At 44.5% G+C, this 21,901-nt stretch overlaps 1 protein-coding gene across 1 annotated transcript; it reads left to right on the plus strand.

Moving 5' to 3' along the window:
- Positions 1-4,622: 4,622 nt before the first annotated feature.
- On the plus strand, positions 4,623-21,634 carry C18H16orf78 (chromosome 18 C16orf78 homolog). Its single transcript, XM_045163268.1, has 5 exons — positions 4,623-4,997; positions 9,011-9,124; positions 9,669-9,801; positions 18,316-18,568; positions 21,282-21,634. The coding sequence occupies exons 1-5, from the start codon at positions 4,848-4,850 to the stop codon at positions 21,427-21,429; spliced, it is 798 nt and encodes a 265-aa protein (XP_045019203.1). The 5' UTR covers positions 4,623-4,847; the 3' UTR covers positions 21,430-21,634.
- Positions 21,635-21,901: the final 267 nt, after the last annotated feature.

Raw genomic sequence — 21,901 nt, forward strand, 5'->3', positions numbered from 1 at the left:
GACTCAGGGATTGAACCCAGGTCTCCCGCATTGCGGGCAGATTCTTTACCAGCTTTTACTAGTGAGACTGCATTAAAATACTGAAATACATCCAAAGGAAAATTATATCTTTTAAATTTTTCTCTCTTTTTTTGGTTTGGAAGATTTTAGTAATTTTTAGAAGTATGTATCTGTAAATAGGTTAAGTTGTATATGAATTTTATTGCAAGATAGCAAACCCCTTACAAAATGTGTTACATAAGGGTGCATTGGCAGAGCACTTCTGCCTCTGGCTGAGTGAGGAGATGGTAAATCCTCTCCCCAAAAAGCAATTATAAAGTTGGGCAAAATTGATCAAAACAACCATGTAGCTCTCTGGACATCAACCAAAGGCACATAACAATTGGAGCAACATCTGTGCTTGGAAACTGGAAATTTGGTCAGTAACAGTGAGGATCTGCATAATTTTAGCCTGCGTCTTCTCCTATTCCCTTCCTCCCAGCTCGGTCAGAATGGAGTTTCCACCAGGGTGGGGCAGTTTCTCTGGTTTGGTTAAAGGGGGCTCAGTGGATTTTGATCAGTAAGTAGCACTCACTCTTGGCAACCTTATCGGTTTAAGGGAAAATTTCCAAGTCAGAGAAACATGAAAACCAACAGTTCCACCAGACTAAGTTTCCAATTGTGATTGGGCATATATATATCTGGCTAAAGCTGCATTCATGTGCCACAGAAACTAGAAGAGACTGATCAAGCCACAAGCTCCTGGCCAACCCTGAGGCTGTGCATGTGTGTAAAGGAGACAGGAAATAGGCCAGCAGAAAGTAAAAGACAGAAAACATGTGAAAATGGCCTGAATGTTGAATGTGCTCCTGAGATAGGCTGCTTCTAAAAAGGTTTCCCAATAACCCTTGCCTCTAAAATTAGTGTCCTCTCTTTGGGCATAGTCTGAACATAGTGACTTGTTTCTAATAAATAGAACATGGGAGAAGTGATGGATATCACTTCCAAGGCCAGGCTATAAAAGACTGACTTCTTTCTTGCTCTCATTCTCTCTTTAGTTCTTCTCCCTTGCTGTTCTGAGGAAGCAGGCTGCCATGTTATAAAATTCCTTATGGAGAAGCACATGTCACAGGGAACTGAGGGTGGCCTTCTGCCAACAGCCAGCAAAGAAAGAACCCAGTTCAGTGGACTGCAAGAAACCCAGTCCTGCCAACAACCAAATGAGGAGCTTTGAAGCAGCTCCATTCCCAATCAAGGCTTCTGGGGCAAGGAACCTGGTCAACACCTTGATTTAGCTTGAGTCAGAGGACCCAGCTAAAGTGTACGCGGACTTCTGACCCACAAAAGCTGTACAATAGTAATGTTTTTTGTTTTAAGCCATTAAACTTTGGGTTGCTTTGTTATGTAGCAACATGGTAACAGATACAGCTCCCCTACCCAGACAGACTAATCAACAGAGGACAGAAAGTTGGCATTTTGAGCACAATCTCTGTCCAGCCAGATATGCAGATACAGACACAGAGAATGTTTTGGAAGCTAGACTTAAATACAAAAACAAGAAAATAAAAAATCTAATCAGAACTTCAGCAGCTTCACACCATACAGAAAACAGGATATCAGACAAGAATTGCCTGATTCATAGAGCCTGGAGAAGTTATTTTAAAAATAACGAAAAAGTAGCAACAATAAACCTGGGGTGAGGGTAGAGGTGAATCAGAATCCAAAGTTGCTACTATATTTCTTAATGTCCAATTTTCAACAAAAAATTACAAGTTATACAAAAAACAGGTAAGTGTGAACTGTACTCAGAAAAGCAACTGTCATTATAAGCTGTTTCTGAGTGTTCCCAGATGTTGAAAGACTTTAAATAGTTATTAAAATATGGTCAAATAACTAAAGTAAAACCTGTCTTAAATTTTAAAATATGATGATAATGAATCAACAAAGAGGATTCTAAATAAAAAGACAGAAATCATTTTTAAAGTGAAATTCTGGACTTGAAAAGTACAACTGAAATGAAAATTACACTAGAAAGACTCACCAACAGATTATACATGGCAGAGGAAAGAAGATTGATAGATAGAAATTATCCAGTCTGAAGAACAGAGAAAAGAATGACTGAAAAAAATGAACAAAGCTTTAGAGACCAAGAGGACAACATTAAGCATGGGTGTCTAGAAGCAGAGAAATGGACAGAAAAAAATAATGGAAAAAAATGGCCAACATCTTCCAGAATTTAATGAAAGAACATTAAATACATATCAAAAAATTCAACAAATCCCACATAGGATAAATATAAAGAGATTCACACTTAGACTCGTCATAGTAAACATTTGAAAGACAATAACAGAAAAATCAGCAAGAGAAAAATGGCATATGTAGGGGACCAACCACCCGACTAACCGCTGACTTCCCATAGAAAACAACGGAAGGCAGAAGACAACGAAATCATGTATCAAAGTGCTGAGTAAACTGTTAACCAAGAAGTCTATTATCCAGCAAATCTTTTTTTCAGAAACGAAGAGGAAAATATAGACATTTCCACATACACAGACTAAAGATTTTGTTGCTAAAATTCTGCAAATATAAAGCAAATGAATCCAGATACAAAAGATTACATGTATATGATTTGATTTATATAAAATTACAACAGACAGAACAAATCGATGAAATTAAAAGCCAGGGTGGTGTTTACCCTTGGAGGGAGGTAGTGACTAGCAGGGGCCATAGCAGGGAAATTCTGGAGCACTAGTTATTTATGATTCTGGCACATTTCTGCATGTAGTTTAAATCAATAAAATTTACTAAAACAAAAAAGGAAGCTTGGCCATGTCACTCCCTCCCCCCTGTTTGAATCCCTTTTCTTTTCGCTTTGCTTCCCTTTCCTTTCCAGACTCAGCAAAACAGTGGCCTCCAAGGTGCTGCCTGGTGTGGCCTCTGCCTGCCCCCCAGCGTCATTTCTCACTGCCTTGTAATCTAGTGTGGGAAGAAAGGGACAGGCCGAGCTGCCTCCGTCTTGAAGAAGAAGGAAACTCCATCTCGCACTTTCAGTGAGCTTTGGACTATGTGCCGAGTAGCCATGGGGATAACATACCTACGGCTGAACTGACCTCCCAGACCAGACCAGATCCCATACCAAGATTTCCCATCGCCAAAAAGAATGTGATAATCCCCTGTGTAGTCAATCACCTTTGTTATCTTCATGGCACCCATTGGTGTAGGCTACAATGTACAATCAGCTGACCCTTCTGATTAGGAATCATGGCTGTAACCTGATTGTATCTCCCTTTACCACTTTCCAGGCTAGGTTTGAGGAATTTGGAGATGTGGGCTTGAGCAGTAAGTACACTTAAGGTATATAAGGTTTTCACAAGAGTCAGTCGGGGTCCTTGGCTAAGAGGAGACTCTGCCTTGGGCCTGCTGGTGTGATAAACTGCACCCCACTATTGGCATTGTCCTTCTGAGTGAGTTTGTTTCCCAGAACGCATGGCTACAACAGTAGCTACCTTGGCCTTCTGCTATTGTGCGAGTGTTCCCTGCTTCTATCCTGCCACACGGCCTTTGCACATGCTCGACCTCCTAGTCCAGAGACCCATTAAGAGCAGTTTACCCTTTAACTTCAGCCACTCCCCAAGTGTGATCCACCCACTAACCCATCCAAGTCTAGTTCTTTTGTTTAGTTCTTAGAATTATATTTCTTTCCTTCAGAGTGATCCTCTTCATTTGTCCTTATGGATCACAGAGTAATTATTGAACTGCTGTCTTTCCCACTAGCCCATATGTTTTAGGAGTCCTGATGATGTTTTTATCTTGCCTTATATCCCCTGCATCATGCTGGCATATAGTAGGCATCTGATATCTAGTCAATGAATATAAAAGTAATTAAGCCTATACAAATCTTCATTCTAATTAGAGCACATTGTGGAAAGCCTACCAAACTAAAAACTTTAGATTTTTGTATAAGCTGCAGGGGGCCACTGAAGGTTTTTGAGGAGACATGTGAGTTGACAATTGTTTTAGGAAGATCTCTATGGAAATGGAGGTGGAGAGCCCATACTGGAGGCTGTGGCAGAATCCAGGAGATGGACAGTGCCTAAAGAGGTGAAGGAGGAAACAGAACAGGCTCTCTCTTGAAAGCAGAACTCCATCTCGGGCCGGACTGTGGACTTTGAGCTATATGTCCAGTATCTATGGAAACGACATACCAGCTGGAAAACCAGGCCCCCAGAAGGAAGAGCCCCAGGGTTCTCCATCGCCTAAAAGAATACCCTAATTATCTGTGTAACCAGATAGAATCATACATTCTATTATACTTACTGGGGTATGACCACTGGCCTATTGATAATTGTCCACTGTTAACTACCTAGGCTTAAGGCATATGGATCATGGGTGAACTTTGATTGTATCTTTCTTTTTCCTTTGTTCAGACTAGTTTCAGGGGACTTTATACACTTAGGGTATATAAGGTTTTCACAAAAACTGGCCGGGGTCCTTGGCTAAGAGGAGACTCTGCCTTGGGCCCGCTGGTGTAATAAACTGCACTCCACTATCTGCATTGTCCTTCTCAGTGAGTTTCCCACAACCCATGGCTGCAACTGAGAGACAGGATCCACATGGGGAAGGCTGCTCCACTCTGACCCCCACCGACAGCCTGACAATGACCTCACAATCAGCCTCTGGACCTCCTCCCCTGGAGGCCAGTATCCCCGGCTCTGCCCCAGCACTGCCCTTTATGTTCACATATATGTTCATGTCTAGAGGAAAACACCATACCATCTGAGTCATCCAGGACCAGCAACCGGAGGCAGAGGGTTCAACAAAGTGGGAGTGGGCCACCTTCCCACCCACGGCAGGGCCAGGGCTCCACGATGACAGAGCAGTCAGAGGACCTGAAGAACTCCCTGCCCACAGAGAGGAAGCTCGTGTGGAGGACGGCCGAGGAGAGGCGCATGTCAGACCTGACTCGAGTGTTGGAGTGGCTGGAACGGAGGCAGGGGAAGAAGAAGCAAGCTCTCCAGGTGTGTACTGTCACCGAAAACCTGCAAGCAAGGCTTCATTCAAGGCGACTGAAGCCTGATGTAATGGGGCAAGGGGTGGGTTTGCAGCACGGGGGTGAGGGGCAGGTTTGCAGCACGAGGGTAAGCCAATAGAAGAGCGCTGGAGGGCGTGGGGGAGATTGTCCACGGGATCAGGCCATCCTTGTTTGCTAAGGATCCCCACGTAGTTAAGCTCCTACCCTGCCACAGAGACTGGGAGGTGGGGATGCTGTCTTTCCCGATGTTCGCATCTCAAAGGATGGCTCTCTGCCAGCTTGTGCTCAGTGTGTCTGACTCTCTGCGAACCTGGACTATAACCCACCAGGCTCCTCTATCCGTGGAAATTTCCAGGCAAGAATACCAGGGTGGGTTACCAGGCCCTCCTTCAGGGGATCTTCCTGACCCAGCATCTGGAGAAAAACATTCCTGGATCGTAAACCTGGGCAAGAGGCTGAGAGAAGATTTACATCTCAAAGGGGCAGAAAAGGAATTTACAAGTGTAAATTTTCTAAAGAAATTGTTCTAGGAAAGGGGAGGTCGAGGGTCTACTGTCAGGAAGAATCCTGTCTACTTTCACTGAGGTTTCACTTAATGAGAGACATTAAAGCTGTCTCTGTCAGCATTTCAGAGGGGCTGAGGGACAATTGCTTTTAGGGTCTTGCTGATGTGTCCTTCCCATTGTCCCCAGGCACTTCCAGCCTTGTGATAGCCCCAGGGTCAAAGGACATCTTCCACCTCCACTGTCCTCGAGACTCCTGATAACACAAAAAACCTCAGACGCCCAGTTGAGTCCGACTCTTTGGGACCCCATTGACCTTAAGCCTGCCAGGCTCCTCTGTCCATGGGATTCTCTAGGCAAGAATACTGGAGTGGGTTGCCATTCCCTCCTCCAGGGGATTTTCCTTATCCAGGGATCAAACCTGTGTCTCTTCCATCTCCTGCATTGGCAGGCAGGTTCCTTACCACTAGCGCCACCTGGGAACCTCTTCCTTTCTATCCTTCATCAGAACTTAGTTTAACTGCCTGTCTTAATCCATTTGGGCTGCTACAATCACATGCCATAAACCAGGTGGCTTAGAAACAACAGAAATTTCCTTCTTCCCAACTGAGAGGTTGGGAAGTCCCAGATCTAGGTGCCAGCAGATTTGATATCTGATGAAGGCCTGCTTTGTGGTTCATAGATGGCTGCTTCTTGCTATGTTCTCGTAAAGAGGAGGAGACAGGAGTGCTCTCCAGGGCCTCTCTTCTAAGGTCCCAATCCCATTCATGAGGGCTCCACCCTCATGACCTCACCGCCTCCCGAAGGCCCCACCTCCCCAACATTATCACATTAGGAATTAGGATTTCAACATGTGAATTTAGGGGGAGGAGGCACACGAAACAGTCTGCAACACCAGTTTTCTCTCTGTCTCCAGGAACAACCAGTTTTGCCCCAATTTCCCTCAAGAGTTCCCCTTTGGTCCCCTCATCTACAGAAGGTCAAGCCATACCCTTGGAAAGTGGTCTCTTCAGCAGAGGAGGCCACCTGATCTTGACTCCCCTGGCCCCCAGATAAAAAATGGGTGAAAATGGCATTACTAACAACAGTGATATATTTTACTAAGCATTTGCTGCATGCCAGGCCCTGTGCTTGGCATTGTAGTGAGTTGTCTGGTCAACTGCTCCCAGCAAGGCTACAAGGTAGACACTGATCTTACCCACCAGCTGAAGGATAAGGAAGCTGAAATGAAGAGGAGCTCACAGAGCTAGTGAGGGTCAAAGCCAGGGCACAAACTCAGACGTATCCAGTTCCCAGCTCACGGGCTGTCAGACCCACCCCCCCACACACCTTTGCCACCACCTGTCCTTTCCTGCTTCTCTCAGCTCATCCACCCCTGCCTTTCATGGGAGCTTCTGTTCTGGTTATGTGTTTATTTATCATTACAGTCATTTCCTGAGGGTGGCTCAGATAGTAAAGAATCTGCCCGTGATGTAGGAGACTCAGGTTTGATCCCTAGGTTGGGAAGATCCCCTGGAGAAGGGAATGGCAATCCACTCCAGTATTCTTGCCTGGGGAATCCCATGGACAGAGGAGCTTGGCAGGCTACAGTCCATGGGATCACAAAGAGTCGGACACGACTGAGCGACTAACAGACAGACAGAGCGATCTGGAGTGCTAGTTTCATTAGATACATGTAAACACATCTGACAAACATGTTTTACTCTAAGGAGTTGGGATTTACCTACCCTACCAATTACCCCTCATTTTAGGGGGGAGGAGTTAGGGCTTGACTGCTGGGCCTCTCAGAACTCAGTTACAGAAATCTTACTCCTTTGATGAATATACTTGATCCTATCTCTTCCTGCTAAGTTTATATTCTAATGTTTTCACAGCTGTCTCTTCTATGTGGCTTTTCTTGTAAATAATTTTGGACCCAGAAAGGGAACAAATTTACTTTCAAAATACAATTGAATCTTCAAGCATCGTTACCCTTTCCAGAAGCATTTGGATTTTGAAAGAAGCTCCTGAGAGAGAGGGTGGTGCTTCCATGGCAGGTCTCGGATGGCAGGTGTCAGGGGACCCTTTAGTGAAGACAGCTGAAGGAGGGCTGTCTGTGGCCCTGTCTCCCTTCTCCTGGTAGTCCAGGCTTCTCCTCTCTTCAGCACTATAACCTCTGGGTTATAGTCTACCCAGAGGGCTGTGCCTCTTGTGAACATCTGTCATAAAAGAAGACCCCTGAGATTTAAGGTCACGGGCACAGGGGCCACCAAGTCAGTTTCTGTGACAGTTTCCTGATGGGTCTGTGGTACCAAATCAGTTCCACTCAGCTTCCTTCAAAAGAGGGGACTGTAGCTACTCGGGCAGCTGTTGAAGAGAGGTTGAAGGTTGAGAGGGGAAGGAGGGAGGTGGGCTACTCTCGGAGTAACTGGACTTAGTTTCTCTCTAATCAACTAGGAGTATCAGCCCTGGACCCAGCTTGCACCCCTTCCCCCACTAAGCCCCACAAAACCCTGAAGGTAACTAGTACCCGCTTCTTAGATGGCCTTTGGACAGCTTCCTTCCACACACCCAGACTGGCTTATCAAAACCCTCCTTCCATTCACAGAGAGCTGCTAACAATCAGGGAGCGCTAAGCACCTCCCCACAGTAATTCCTTATTTCCCACCATAACCCTATGAAGTAGCTTCTGCTACCATCCCCAACCTCAGATAAGGGAACTAAACTGCACAGAGAGCCATCCCTTGCTCAAAGTCACTCGGCCAGACAGCCATAGAGCAGGATTGCAAGCCAGGCCATCAGCCCTGAAGACCAGGCTCAGTCATCTCTGCACAACCCTCAGAACCTGCAGCATACCCCAAGAGGAGATCCAGTCAGTTCAGTTTCCCTGCTATGCTCCAGCACCCCAAGTCTACCCATTAAGGATGGGCCTGGACGCACCTTTGTGGGCCCCTCCCTTCCTGGGCCATGATGAAACTTACTAATGAAACTTACTCTTTTACCGGGTTCTCCTGGCAGCTGTGAGAGCCAAGCATACATGCCTCGAATGGATTTGTTGCACTTACCTGGCCTTCCACCAGGCAGACTGGAGCATCCGGGGAAAGAGAAAGGCGGGAGGATTGTGATGACCGCTCTGGGAGGACAAGATGGGGTGGGGGTGGGGTGAAGAGAGGAGGGAGCACCCTGGCTGGGCTCGAAGACTGGAGGTCATGTAGGGAAGTGGCAGCTAGCAAGGCCATTTGAGGGCTGGAAGGAATTCCTCCCAGGCTGGAGGGTGGGGCCCTCCTGTGGAGGGTGATAGGGAGCCAGTGATGGACTCTGAAGTGGAGAGGGACAGCCACGCCTGGCACTGGAAGTGGGATGAGGACGCCAGGTGTGTCTGGAGGCAGAGGGGCCACAAGAGGAACAGGAGGACGAGAGTAGGTGCTCAGGCTGGGTGGTCCTTCCCCTCTGTGGCATGCAGGATCAGTCTGTGCCCACTGAGGCGGCCACAGGGCTTTTCTCCCTGTTGTTTCAGAAGAGCAAACCCAAGGTGGTGATAGCCTCGGCAGAACCTGCGAAGGAAGAAAAGAAAACCAAAACTGCCCTGAAACATCAGGGAGCCCGCCGCAGGAGCCAAGGGAATCAACAGGTGGCGTTCTCTGAGCAGGTGACATCACCCGCCTACCCCAGCCCCTCCACACGAAGGAGGGGGCGCCCACTCTGCTTTTGCACGGAATTGGCTACTTTTTCTTCTAAGTGTGGGGCTCTAAAATTCATCCCTGCCTCACAGTAGCACCCACATAGATCACCCACCCCCTCCAGCCAGCCAGCTCCCACCCAACACACTGCGCAATCCCAGTGGGAAGACCTGCACCCTTGCAGTAGGGCTCGTTCTTCCTGGGCACCACCTCCCTCCCCTAAACCACTCAGGAGTGCCATTGGAAAGGGGGGACAACCAGCGATGGCTGTGGTCTCCAGGGTCCCTCACAAGCTCTGGGGACAGAAGAAAGAAGTTGGTGAGCAGACACCAGCATGCGTTCCTGTCCCAGGGACCCAGCACCTAGAGTCAGCCTCTCCTTGGGTCCCCTTCATCTGCCCTTCAGCCAACCCTTGAACTCACTCGCTGGGGGATGAAGGAAGCAGAGCCAGAACCCATTCCCTAGCCTATAACATCTCTCCAGATCTCCTCCCAGGCCTCAGGGCAAAACTCCAAGGAGGACGAAACCTCTGCCCTTTACCGAAGGCTCTACAGAGTGGAAGCAAAGGGAAAACGCCTCAGCAGCCTGACCCTGAGCACCAATCCCAAGGACACACCCAGGAGATCCGGTAAGGGAAGTACCTCGGTGGGGGGATGCCAGAATTGTCCTCGCCATTGCCTTCCTATCAGAGGGGCCCAGAGACAGCACCATCCTCAAGGCAGCACCATCTATGTCAACCCCACCTCTGTGGATGCAGGAACCACCATGACTAGGGATCACAGCATCAGGGGGTGTGACCTGGACAGGAGACAAGTGGGTGTCAAGCCTCAGCTGGCACCCGGGGGGTGGGGGCGTTTCTTCTCAGGAAGCTAGTATCATGTCCCCGGGGTTCCTGAAGTCATTTTGGTGAATCACCCTCATGTCCAAATGATCTAACTAGCTTAGATACTGTGACAAGGCACTACAGAAGGTACCACAGCTGCTGGCCTGAAACCTGCCAGGGGATGCTAGTAGCCAAGAAGAAGTGGGCTTGGGCTATGCCAGATACTTATTGCTAAGACTGACGGTGTTTGAGTCCCAGCCCCACTGATGGGTAACAAACTCAGAGTTGCATAATCCCAAGCAAGCCACCCCATCCGTGGGGTCTAGTTTTCACATCCACAAACTGCGACAGTTACACAACCAGCCTCACAGTATAGTGTGGTGTTTTAGCACGGCGAGGCACGGACCACCCTCCGCCAGATGCAGAGCAGCTGCTCAGTAGATGTTAGCAGGGGGCTGCGTGGGGGCTCAGTTGCTCAGTCGTGTCCGACTCTTTGTGACTCCGTGGACTATAGCCCTCCAGGCTCCTCTGTCCATGGGATTCTCCAGGCAAGAATACTGGAGTGGGTTGCTATTTCCTACTCCAAGGAATCTTCCCAACCCAGGGATCAAACCCGCGTCTCCTGCACCTCCTTCATTGCAGGCAAATTCTTTACCACTGAGCCACCTGGGAAGCATATGGAACTTCTCTGTAAACATTTTGCTAACATTCTCAGGTGGGCTGTGTTGGAATAACAAATGCATTTATTGTACCTGGCCTCTTGGGATGGAGGTGTATGGTTAAAAAAAAAAAAAAATTCTGGAGGGGATTTCCAATTAGCTCAAAGGAAGAGGGGCAAGAGCCTTGGAGTAGGGGTTGCCAGTTCTCCTGTGTTGCGCTCCACTCTGCCCAACAAAAATTTCCTTATTTCTTTTTCATTTAATGTACCAAAGCCATTGTAACCAAACTGTGGTTACTTGCCAGTTAAAATTAAATATGATTGGCTCTAAATGCAACGCGAGATCCAGGACTGAATCCTAGGCTAGTTATTCAGTGGAAAAAATTGGTGAAATCCAGATTTAAAAAAACTCTGTAACACACCCGTGTTAATCTCTCATTCCTGGCTTATGTAAGATGTTAACATTGGCGGAGGGTGGGGGTGGGGTGGATGTATAGGAGCTGTCTGTAAGAGTTGTCTTTGCAATTCTTCTCTTCTATAAATCTAAAAGTTTTCCAAAATAAAAAGTTTAGTTTCAAAAAAGTGGAAGGAGTCCAACTTATGCCCTATGGGAAGCCCCACCCCTTCCCCAAGTTTCCTGTCGTTTTCCCTGTCCTGGTCCTGCTGGGAGGCTGAGTATCTGTGGATCTCACTTCCAGGACTATTTCCTTCTCCCTGCTCTCTGCCAACCCAGACAGGGAACACATCCCTTCTCCCCAGACCTCTCACATGAAGCCATTGTATGTCAGCAAACTTTACTGAAGGTTTGGGGCAGCAAAGGTAAATAATTACATCATAGACTTACACAGCAAACATATTAGAAGTCTATTATGATGCCCTCTCGTTCTTCAAAGTCCTTTGTCCCCTGCCATCAGGAGATTTCCCTGATGGCTCCATTTCCTGCAGGGCTGGTTTCCAGATGCTTTGCTCAACTCCAAGACTAGGACTAGGGTCAGACAAGCTAGGCACGCAGGACACAAAATTAAGAAGGTGGTCTCTCTCAGGCGCCCACCTTGCCCTTACATGAGCCTGAGAGCAAACACCTCCGTTAGTTTCGCCCCCTGAGTTCCTTGTTCGTCTCACTCTAGTCCTGGTTCTGCCCAGCTCTCCCTCTTCTTCTCTCTTTCCTCTCCCTTCTCCTCTATCCTCTGCCTTCCCTGCCCCACACATTCCCATTGCCTTCTTACCTCAAGGGATCATTTTGTTCCACTGTCTCATTCCACACTCAATGTAGTCTGTGAAAAAAAGTATTTTTTTCAATGTAGTCTGAAAAAAGATATTTTCCTAAACAAAGGCAGTTCCTTCCCTAAGAGAAACTCTCACACAAGTTGATATTTTTTCCGTCTCACTGCACAAGGATGCCAGCAGGGCAGGCTGACTCGCCAGCCCTTTGGTCCTCTGCAGTGCCTCCTGCATCTATCTGCCCAGCCCTGTACCCCACAAAGCCACCCTGTCGGAGAGCAGGCGTCCCTCTCCACATGTAATACAACCAATGGCCACTGGGGGTCAGCAGGAGCTCACGCAGACAAGTGGGCCGTTGTTCATAGGCATCCAGCAACCCCCCGGGCATCCACGTGTGGCACCAGGACTGAGTCAGGGCTGAGTCTGGGCACAGCAAGGGGAACGTACTGTGAAAGCTGTCAGGAGGCTGGAAATGAGTGAGCAGGATCTGGTTTGGAAGTCAAGATCAAGACAAAGCAGCCTCTAGGAAGGGTGTAGAGGGAGTTAAGGGCTATGGGAAAAGTCTAAGAAGGATAAGTGTGGATCAAGAAAAAGCATTCTTTAAAAAAAAATTTTTTTTAACTTTTTACATTATACTGGAGTATAGTGGATTAACAATGTTGTGATAGTTTCAGGTGGACAGCAAATACATATATGGGGATACAGAATACATATACAGGGATTCAGCCATACAGATACATGTATGCATTCTTCCCCAAACTCCCCTCCCACCCAGGCTACCACATAACATTGAGCAGAGTTCCCTGTGTTGTACAGTAGGTCCTTGTTAGTCTTCCATTTAAAAAATAACAGTGTGTACCTATCTATCCCAAACAAGGAGAAATACTCTAGCCAGAACATCTCTTACTAACCTCCCTCAGCCCCACTCAGCACCCAAATAATTGGCGTCATTTTCAAGAACCAGCTGTTTTAGCGGTCTTGTCCACCAGTTCTATCTGTGTAGTTTCCTCTCTGCACATCCCATTATCAGCTTAGAGAAGCCTGTGCAGATTTCTGCAGCTCTCCATGCTACTCTGCCCTGTAGATTCTAGCTGAATTGTCTATTCTCTGTTCTCAACTCAGAGAAATGGCTAGACTCCTGTCTAGGTTTTCTCTATCCACGCTGCAACCCTAAAGCATCTTCCAGCCATCAGCTGGGGCTCTCGTGGGACTCACCCCTTCTGTTTCATTTTCTAAAGGATCACCGCCCTGTATTGCCAATGTCTGAAAAATGCCATTTCACCTATCAGGCCCCAATGTTTAATTGCTTGAGACGGACAGGTAAATCTAGTTCCTGTTACCACACCTTGGCTGAAAGCAGAAATCTCACACTGGCCTTTCCAAAACACAGCCCTAATTGAGTGCAATCACAAGACATGGAAAAAGTTTACAAAGTTGGATCTGAATTCTTAAAGGGTGACTGTGGCTAAGGGCCACTAAAATATGCTGGGAAAGCATTGGGAACACACTTGCAAAGTAAATCTTGACAAAATCTGAGCATCTAGGCTGAGAAAATGGAATTCATTTGGCTTTCTCTTCTTGCCCACCTATGCTCAGTGCATTCCATCGATGCCAGGCAAGCACGTATTCCTAATGCAGAGGGTTGGGGTGCAGTTACCCCCTCTGTCTCTGGGTGATTATAAAGTCAACCCCTGGAGTCCCAAACACAGCTCACCAGAAACCTAATGTATTTGTTCAGCCATGGACTCAGAAATATGGGACATTTTGTCCAAAAGCGTAGCCAGGACAGGCTCCCAGAAAAAGGCATTGATAACCTGGGTTCACGTTTTCCTGGCATCTTGGTCACATGACTTAATCTCTCTGATCTTCCATTTTCGTATTTGATCAATGGGCATAATATGGTTGTGAGACTGTAGTGCCCCCTCCCTAGAAAGCCTTTAGAAAACTGCCTGAAACGTGAGTTACTCAATAAGTGTTAGCCAATATGTATAATTCTCATTACCATTCATTTTAGTACTCATCTTCCCTGCATGAGACCTACTTTGATCCAGAAAAGGATCAAATGTCTCAAGAAAGTCCATGGCCCTTTCTCCAAGGGATTTCCATCTGTGTCAATGGACGTGTGTACCTCACGATTCTCCTGGAACATGGTACCAATTTCCACCATGCATAAACGCACTGCTGATGCCTCCTGACCCCATCACTCTCTCAGGGGCCAGCTGTCAGTTTAGAGAACTGTACTGGACACAAAGATCCCAGTTCAGCCACGGACTCGTTGTGAGACCTTGGGCAAGTCAGAGCCTCTCTCTAGGCCGTTGTCCCTCCATTTATGTTATAGAATGTCTAGACTTTCCCAGATGTATTCTGGTAAAATTTCTGCATTTTATTCATGAATTCTTGCAAGTTTACAGGAAGAACAACTTACTTACAAAGAAAATGTCAGATTAGCATCAATCTAGAAATGACATTTATAGACTACTGATTATTAGTCTCACAATCCTATTCTTTGTCCATATATAAGTTACTGTTAGGGTGAATGAAAGATATTTGTAAAGTCAGAAATATTTAGGGAGTTTCTCAGCCATTTATTCATTTATCTAAAGAAAATGCTCTAGAAGAGAACAGAGACATCAAATTAGGAAATAGTTGGTTTAAAAATAAAAATCTTGATATGTACTTAAAATCACGTGTTTTTAGAAAGAACGAAAAAGGATATGCAAACAGATGAAGTAGATTTAATGCTAAAACAAACAACAGGGTGAAAGAGAGAGATTTTAAAATGCTAGAGAGAGTAAACCATAAACCTACACACACCAAAAAATAGTAGTTAAATAAACATTTAGAAATGCAAAGTAAGTCTGACAAAAATAGTTAAGTAGGAGATTGCAATATACCTCTTTCAAGACAGATTAAATAGATAATTTCAGGAAGTGCCTAGAAGAATTTGACAATGCAATTAACAAACCACAACTTTATATTTGAATAAAGAACACACATTTTTATATGGCCAAAGCATATTCACCAAAAGAAAACTTTAACATTCAAAATAGTAAAGATTTTAGGGCCAGTTACAGTCAATAATTAGAAATAAAATTTAAATTAAAAGATAATCTCAACAAAAATTAAGAAACACACTTCCAAAATACCATGATTTCAAAGATAAAAACTAATGGAAATAAGACTGTTTCATACCAAAATCTATGAGATAAAGGCAAAATCTATGCCTAGAAGAAAATTTACAGAGAAAACTGAAATGGTTCTTTATTAAAACAAATTAAAAAGTAATACTTTTATTAATTTAATGACATAGAAGAAATAATTACTATGAAAAAGAGAATTCATCCATTTAATACCAAATAAGATGAATGAAATACAAAATTAAAAGTAGCTAAAAGCATAAATCCAAAGATAGCTTTTTAAAAAAACAAGTGACAAATAGTATGTATATCATAAGCCTTGTCAAAAGAAGAGTCAAAAATATACAAGATTTTATATGAGAAAGGGTGCATAAGCAAAGGTAAGAAATACGTTAAGTGAATTATAATAGAGTGTTGGAGAAGACTCTTGAGAGTCCCTTGGACATCAAGGAGATCCAACCAGTCCATCCTAAAGGAAATCGGTCTGGAATATTCATTGGAAGGGCTGATGCTGAAGCTGAAACTACAATACTTTGACCACCTGATGCAAAGAACTGACTCATTTGAAAAGACCCTGATGCTGGGAAAGATTGAAGGCTGGAGAAGGGGTCGACAGAGGATGAGCTGCTTGGATGGCATAACCGATGCAATGGACATGAGTTTGAGTAAACTCCAGGAGTTGGTGATGGACAGGGAGGCCTGGCATGCTGCAGTCCATGGGGTCACAAAGAGTCAGACACGACTGAGTGGCTGAACTGAACTGAACTGAACTAAAACCCAACATAAATGAATAATTTCTTCTCATACTATAAACTATCAAATGGACATAATAAAGAGTGGAAAAGTTGACTAGAGCAATTCCTGAGGTAAAAATTGGAAGATGGGAAACACCTTCCCACTAAAAAGGCACAGGGACAAATGGTTTCACACCAAGTTCTACCTAACATTAAAAATCAAATAATCCCAATGTTACTTCAGCTATTTCAGGCTACATAAATATAGACATTTCTATTTTCTCATTTTCCTTGTTATGATTTTTAGATAAAGGTCTGTAATTTAAAAGTGCACATTTCATTTTCTTTCTTTTTTTTGCTGGAGATTCAGTTTATTTTTATTGTTTTTTTTTTTTAGTATTTTAAAAACAATTTAATTAGAAATTACATTCTACATACAGGTCAACACATTTCATTTTCAAATACATAGTTTTTTAAGTATTTTTAATATAATGTATCATTTTGATATTAATTTCTCATTTAAATTCTTCTCTGCAATCACCCTCTGTGTTTTTTCAGTCTTTTAACTTTATTGAGGCTTCCAATGGCTAAGGTAAATGTCACATTGCACTTGAAAATATGTAGGTTATTTTTGAATATCTTTTGATATTGATGTCTAACATAATTCCACAGTGATAAGAGAACAGATTCTGTATGATTCAGAATCAGTCATTCAAATCATGAAATTTTTGCACCTTGTTTTATGTCCCTGGATATGTTTCAGTTTATATTCTCCTGATTTATAGTCTATGGGAACTTGAATAGAATTTGTATCCTGTTGTTGTGTGAAAATTGTATAAATCTTAATTGTGTTGAATTGGTTCATAGTGCTTTTCAGGTCTACTATATCCATTTACTTTTCTGTCTGTTCACTCTATTAATTTTTGAGAGCTTGATAGTGAAACTTCAACTAAAAGTCTTAATTTATCTACTTATAAAAAGAATTGTAATATAGAGTGGAACCATATGTAACTTGGTTCTGTACTTTCCAAGTCTCCTGTAAATGTGTTACTGTACTTTCATAATTTAAAAATAAGAAAATATAGGTATTTCTGCATTAATTTGACAAGCCACCATGCTGGATGATGCAGGGAACCTGAAGCTGGTGCTCTGTGACAATCTAGAGGGTGGGATGAGGAGGGAGGTGGGAGGGAAGTTTGGGTTGGGGAAAGCATATGTACACCTATGGCTGTTTCATGTTGCTGTGTGGTGGAAACCATCACAGTATTGTAGACTAATTATCCTCCAATTAAAAATAAATTTTTTTTAAAAATAAAATATTAGGCAAAAAGCAGGCCAATCTCACAATAATATGGATGCAAAGTTATTTTTAAAATTTTAGCAAATAGACCTAATGTTTGAAAATATGGCAAATATATCCATCTATGAAATGAATAATAAGCCATGACCAAGTAGGATTTATTATAGCAGCTTGCAAATGGTTAGGATATCAAGGTATCTAATAACACGATTTATCAGTAAATTAAAGGAAAGCCATGTGATCGTATCAGTAGATTATAGAAAAGCAATAAACAAACAATCAATTATTGCTAATAAAAACCTTATGTAGACTAAGAGTAAACCTGCTGAATATTACAAAGCATTCTAAAAATTCTGGCATACATCATTCTAAATGATGGAATGTTGAATCACTTTATTAAAATCAGAAACAAAATGAAGGATGACTTCCTTCATCATTATTGACACTGTTTTGGAGAGTGTCACATGCAACATGTCAAGAAGAGTACATAATTTTTACAAATATTAAGGGGAATATGTTTTCATTTTTCTCCTGATAAGACTGTCTTTCTGCAAAACTCCAGAAATTCTAGGCCCAAAATGATACTGTATGGTGTGGTTGTACAAAAAAAAATTTTTACCAGTAGTCTTTTCTCTATACCAGTCTCACTAGTTAGAAATGGGAAGAAAATACTCGTACAAGCAAAAGTCTGTAAAATACAGAAGAGTATATTTAACAAGAAAATAATTAAGGCTGCCAAATCTAGTCCCAGCGGTATTTCTCTCAGTACAAACTCCATATTTGGGTAGCAGCAGACCCTCACTATTTCATTTAACATATGTGTGCCTTTGCACACTGTTCCTCCCACTCAGCCATGCTCTTCCTCCTGCCTGCAATACTTTTCTTCCTTTTTATCATATGATAAACTGTTTGTCCTTTAAAATCCCAGTTCAAAGTCGACCTCCTCTGATACCTTCTTCTAAACCCCCTTTAGGCTAAAGTTCACTTTAGGTGAATTTTCTCTAGGGAAGGAGAGAAGATTGGGAGAAGGAAATGAATGAATGGTGGAAAAGGGAGACAGTAGAGAAGAATGAGAGACAAGGAGAAAGTAAGGAGGATAAGATGAATAGGGATTAAACAAATGCTGAATGAGAACCAGCCAAGGTCTTGGAAAGACGTTAGATCTGGTAAGGTTTGAAGCCCATGCAGCCTTTCAGGCCCCATCCCCTTCCTGTCCACCTTACCACCACTCCAACCAGGACCTAACTCCCTGGTGACATCTAATTTCAGACTTAGACATCAAGGATGCAGTCGCTCAAGAATCCACTCAGCGCCCGATGCAATACCGTCGACAAAGCGTCGTAGAACCCGTATTACAGGACCCTGCCTTTGCCCAGCGGAAGTCAACTGTCTTGAGAGAGTGGGGGAGCAAGATGCCTGATGCCTCTTATGAGCGTAAGCTGAAAAGCCTCATGGAGAAGGGCACGGAGCCCAAGATGGAGATGATGAAGATGCTGAAGCCGGAAGAGGTACTGAGCTGCCGGTAAGCAGCCCTGCGTGGGTGGGGCCGGGTGCTCCCTGTAAAACCAGGCTCTGCTCACGGAGGTCTGTGGTTCAGACACCTGGGCTGAGCCCAGAGCAAGGGAGGGTGGCTGCAGCATGTGCGGGCTCTGCTTTGAGTCCCAAAGAGCTGAAGCCGGTGGGTCCACTAACGAACACGACATTTAGGTGCTAGCGTTTTGATGCCCTGCCTTAGGACACGTACACATCTTTCCCCAAATTTCTGTTTGACAGAAGAAACCATGACTGTTACTCACAAAGGAAAGAATGAGTTGTTTGTGGCCTTGTTTTAACAGGAAACTCCCCTAAGTTCCTTTACGCTGTGGTGTTGAATTGCTGGGACAGCAGCCACCGTTCCCAGGGGCTGCCTGCTGTATGTTTGGGGTTTTAGACTCTAAAGTGACCATAAACAAAGTCTGAAACCATTTGGCATGTATGCTCTTACTAAGGGGTCTCCCTTCTTGCTGTTCTTTGTCCTAGTTACAAGACCCACTGGTTTTCAGCAACACCAAACAGCAAGGCTTCTGGCCCCAATCTGAGCATCCCTCCCCAGCCTGATCTTACTCTTTACTGTAAAGATGTATCTGACACAGTTCAGAAATGTCAGTAGAGGATATAGGACAACATAATAAGGTAGTCATCTTTGTAGAGTTCACAGCAGCAAACTCACCTGCAGGTTTCAGACACCTGGCATCCACAGGCCCCACCACACAGTCCTGCTCTGCTGGCCGACTGGCTGGGGTAGGGGGTAGGGGGTGGATGGGTGGAATGGCTAACCGGCTAAAAGATGGGCAGCAAGCCTTGTTGACTAGAGGGGGTTTCTGGCTCCTGCCACTTCCACGGCTGAATGACTTGGCCATGGCTTTCAGATTGATAGCATGGTTTTAACTGACTCTGGCCAAAGATAGTCTTCCTGGGTTCCATGGTGGGGAGAAAAGAGACTCAGACAGCATAGGGGGAGAGAATATTTGGAGAGGGCAAAAAACAAGCCATTAGAAAAACATCCAAAAGAAGGATGAGATTGTCCTTTGTGATCTTAGTGAGGGTGCACAGGTAGCTGTGTGTGAGATCCTCCCCCCAGGGGCTGGGCTGGTCAGGGAAGGACGGGGTGGACTGTGGCTGGAGCCATCAGGGAAAGGCAGGACTGGTGGGAGCTGACAGTGAGAACAAGGAATCTCTGGGCAGATCCTGAAAAAGAAGGGAAGTTCATTGGTGGCCTACTGCTTAGGATTCCAGGCTTTCACTGCTGAGGGCCTGGGCTCGATCCCTAGTCAGGGAACTAAGATCCTGTGGGCCGTGGGTACGGTCAAAAAAAAGGAAAGAGAAGGGAGACCATTTCCAATGGATAGAAAACCCAGTTTCTGCAATATACTACTCTTTCCCCACCATGTGTAGCAAAGTAACCAACCAGAAGGTGCCTGAAAGCAGCCTGAGTCGGGGGCCTCCCTCCTTATGCTAAAGCTGAGAGCAAGGCCAAGGTTGATGGTGGGACAAGGGACATGATGGCAGAGATACTCTCTAAACCGCATGGCAGAGACAGCATCAGTCCTATCCTTCAGTTACAAGTCAGAACGCTGGGGCTTTAGCTAATATTTTAAAATGATGTTTTAATTTTAATTGTTTGAATACTATTAAAAAATACTCACCTCTATTTCTACAACTTTCTCAGCCTTTATTTCCACTGTCCTGTATTTCCCCCAGCCCTTGGCCTCACTCAGATTATACGCACGTGGCACTGACAAGAGAAAACACCTCACAATTTGCATTCAGGTTTTTCCTCCCCACTTGGCATGACATCACAGCTGTATTGCACCTTCTTCTCGCAAATGATATTTTAACATTAAGAAGATTTCTTGAAATGAATATTCCATTGTTTGCTTGACCATTCCTCTACTGATGGGATTTACTATTTTCTTATTGTCAATAACCCCAAAATAAATACTTTTATTGATATAGATATTCTTCCATTGTCTTCTCTTCTTGGGATAAGCTGAGGAGCAGAGTGGAATTACTGAATCAAAAATACTGAACTTTTTTGGGTGGAGAGGCAACTTGTTTGGCATAAATGTTGCCAAATTTATTTCCAAAAGAGTTATGCCATTTTTCTAGATTTCATATATATGTGTTAATATACGATATTTGTTTTTCTCTTCTAGAAAAAAATGTTACTTATGAACCTATTTGCAGGGGCAGGAATAGAGACACAGATGTAGAGAATGAACTTGTGGACACAGTGGGGAAGGAGAGGTTGGGACAGTTTGAGAGAGCAGCATTTGCACATACACATGACCATATGTAAACTAGAGAGCTAGTGGGAAGCTGCTCTAGAACACAGGGGGCTCAGTTCAGCACTCTGTGATGACCTAGATGGGTGGGATGGGGTGGCTGGGTGGGAGGGAGGCTCAAGAGGGAGTGGGTATGTATATATTTATGGCTGATCCATGTTGTACAGCAGAAACCAACACAACATTGTAAAGCAATTATTCTTCAATTAAAAACAAATTTTAAAGAGTTATGCCAGTAAAAACTCCCACCAAGTCTTTTATGAGACCTCTGTCAGCTCCAGAAATGTCTGGAGAGCCAGTCCTTACAGAGGTCCCCACACTGACGCTGCTTAAATCTAAGCTCTTTTCAATAAAGTTTGGAGCTGCGGTGACTCCACCCTCAACTGACCTCTTTGGCCTTGTCTTGCACAGATACCTGAGGTTATCCAAGAACAACATTCGAACCTTGCTCAAGCTGTGCAAGGATGCGGGAATGAACGTGGACATCCACCCCCACATGATCGAAGGAGAGATAGATGCTAAAAAGGTGTTCAACCAAAACATCAGTGTAGCCCTCTAAAGAGCCCCTCTCCCTGGCCGCCTCGAGCTCCCTCTGCTGTTGGATCCTCAGCCGCCAGATGCCACCCTCTGGTACACCACACTGGCCCTCCAGACCTGGGCCACCCCCTTTAGACAGTAGCAATTAGGAAACAAGGCTAGACTGCTTGCATCATTGTGTTGATGTAGTATTTTGTCCTTGTCATCCAAGTCAGAACCAACGCAAGAGAAACCATGGGTTTTCTCCCCACCTCCCAAAGAACACTCCCTAGAAAAGAAATCTTGGAAGTGAGAAATGGGAGTCCAAAGTCTCCAGTCTCTGTACAGAAAAAGTCTTAATGACCCAGATAAAACGATGGTGTGCGCACTCACCTAGAGCCAGACATCCTGGAGTGTGAAGTCAAGTGGGCCTTAGGAGGCATCACTATGAACAAAGCTAGTAGAGGTGATGGAATTCCAGCTGAGCTATTTCAAATCCTAAAAGATGATGCTGT

The sequence above is a fragment of the Bubalus bubalis genome, chromosome 18 (assembly GCF_019923935.1).
Source record: "Bubalus bubalis isolate 160015118507 breed Murrah chromosome 18, NDDB_SH_1, whole genome shotgun sequence".
NCBI lineage: Eukaryota > Metazoa > Chordata > Mammalia > Artiodactyla > Bovidae > Bubalus > Bubalus bubalis.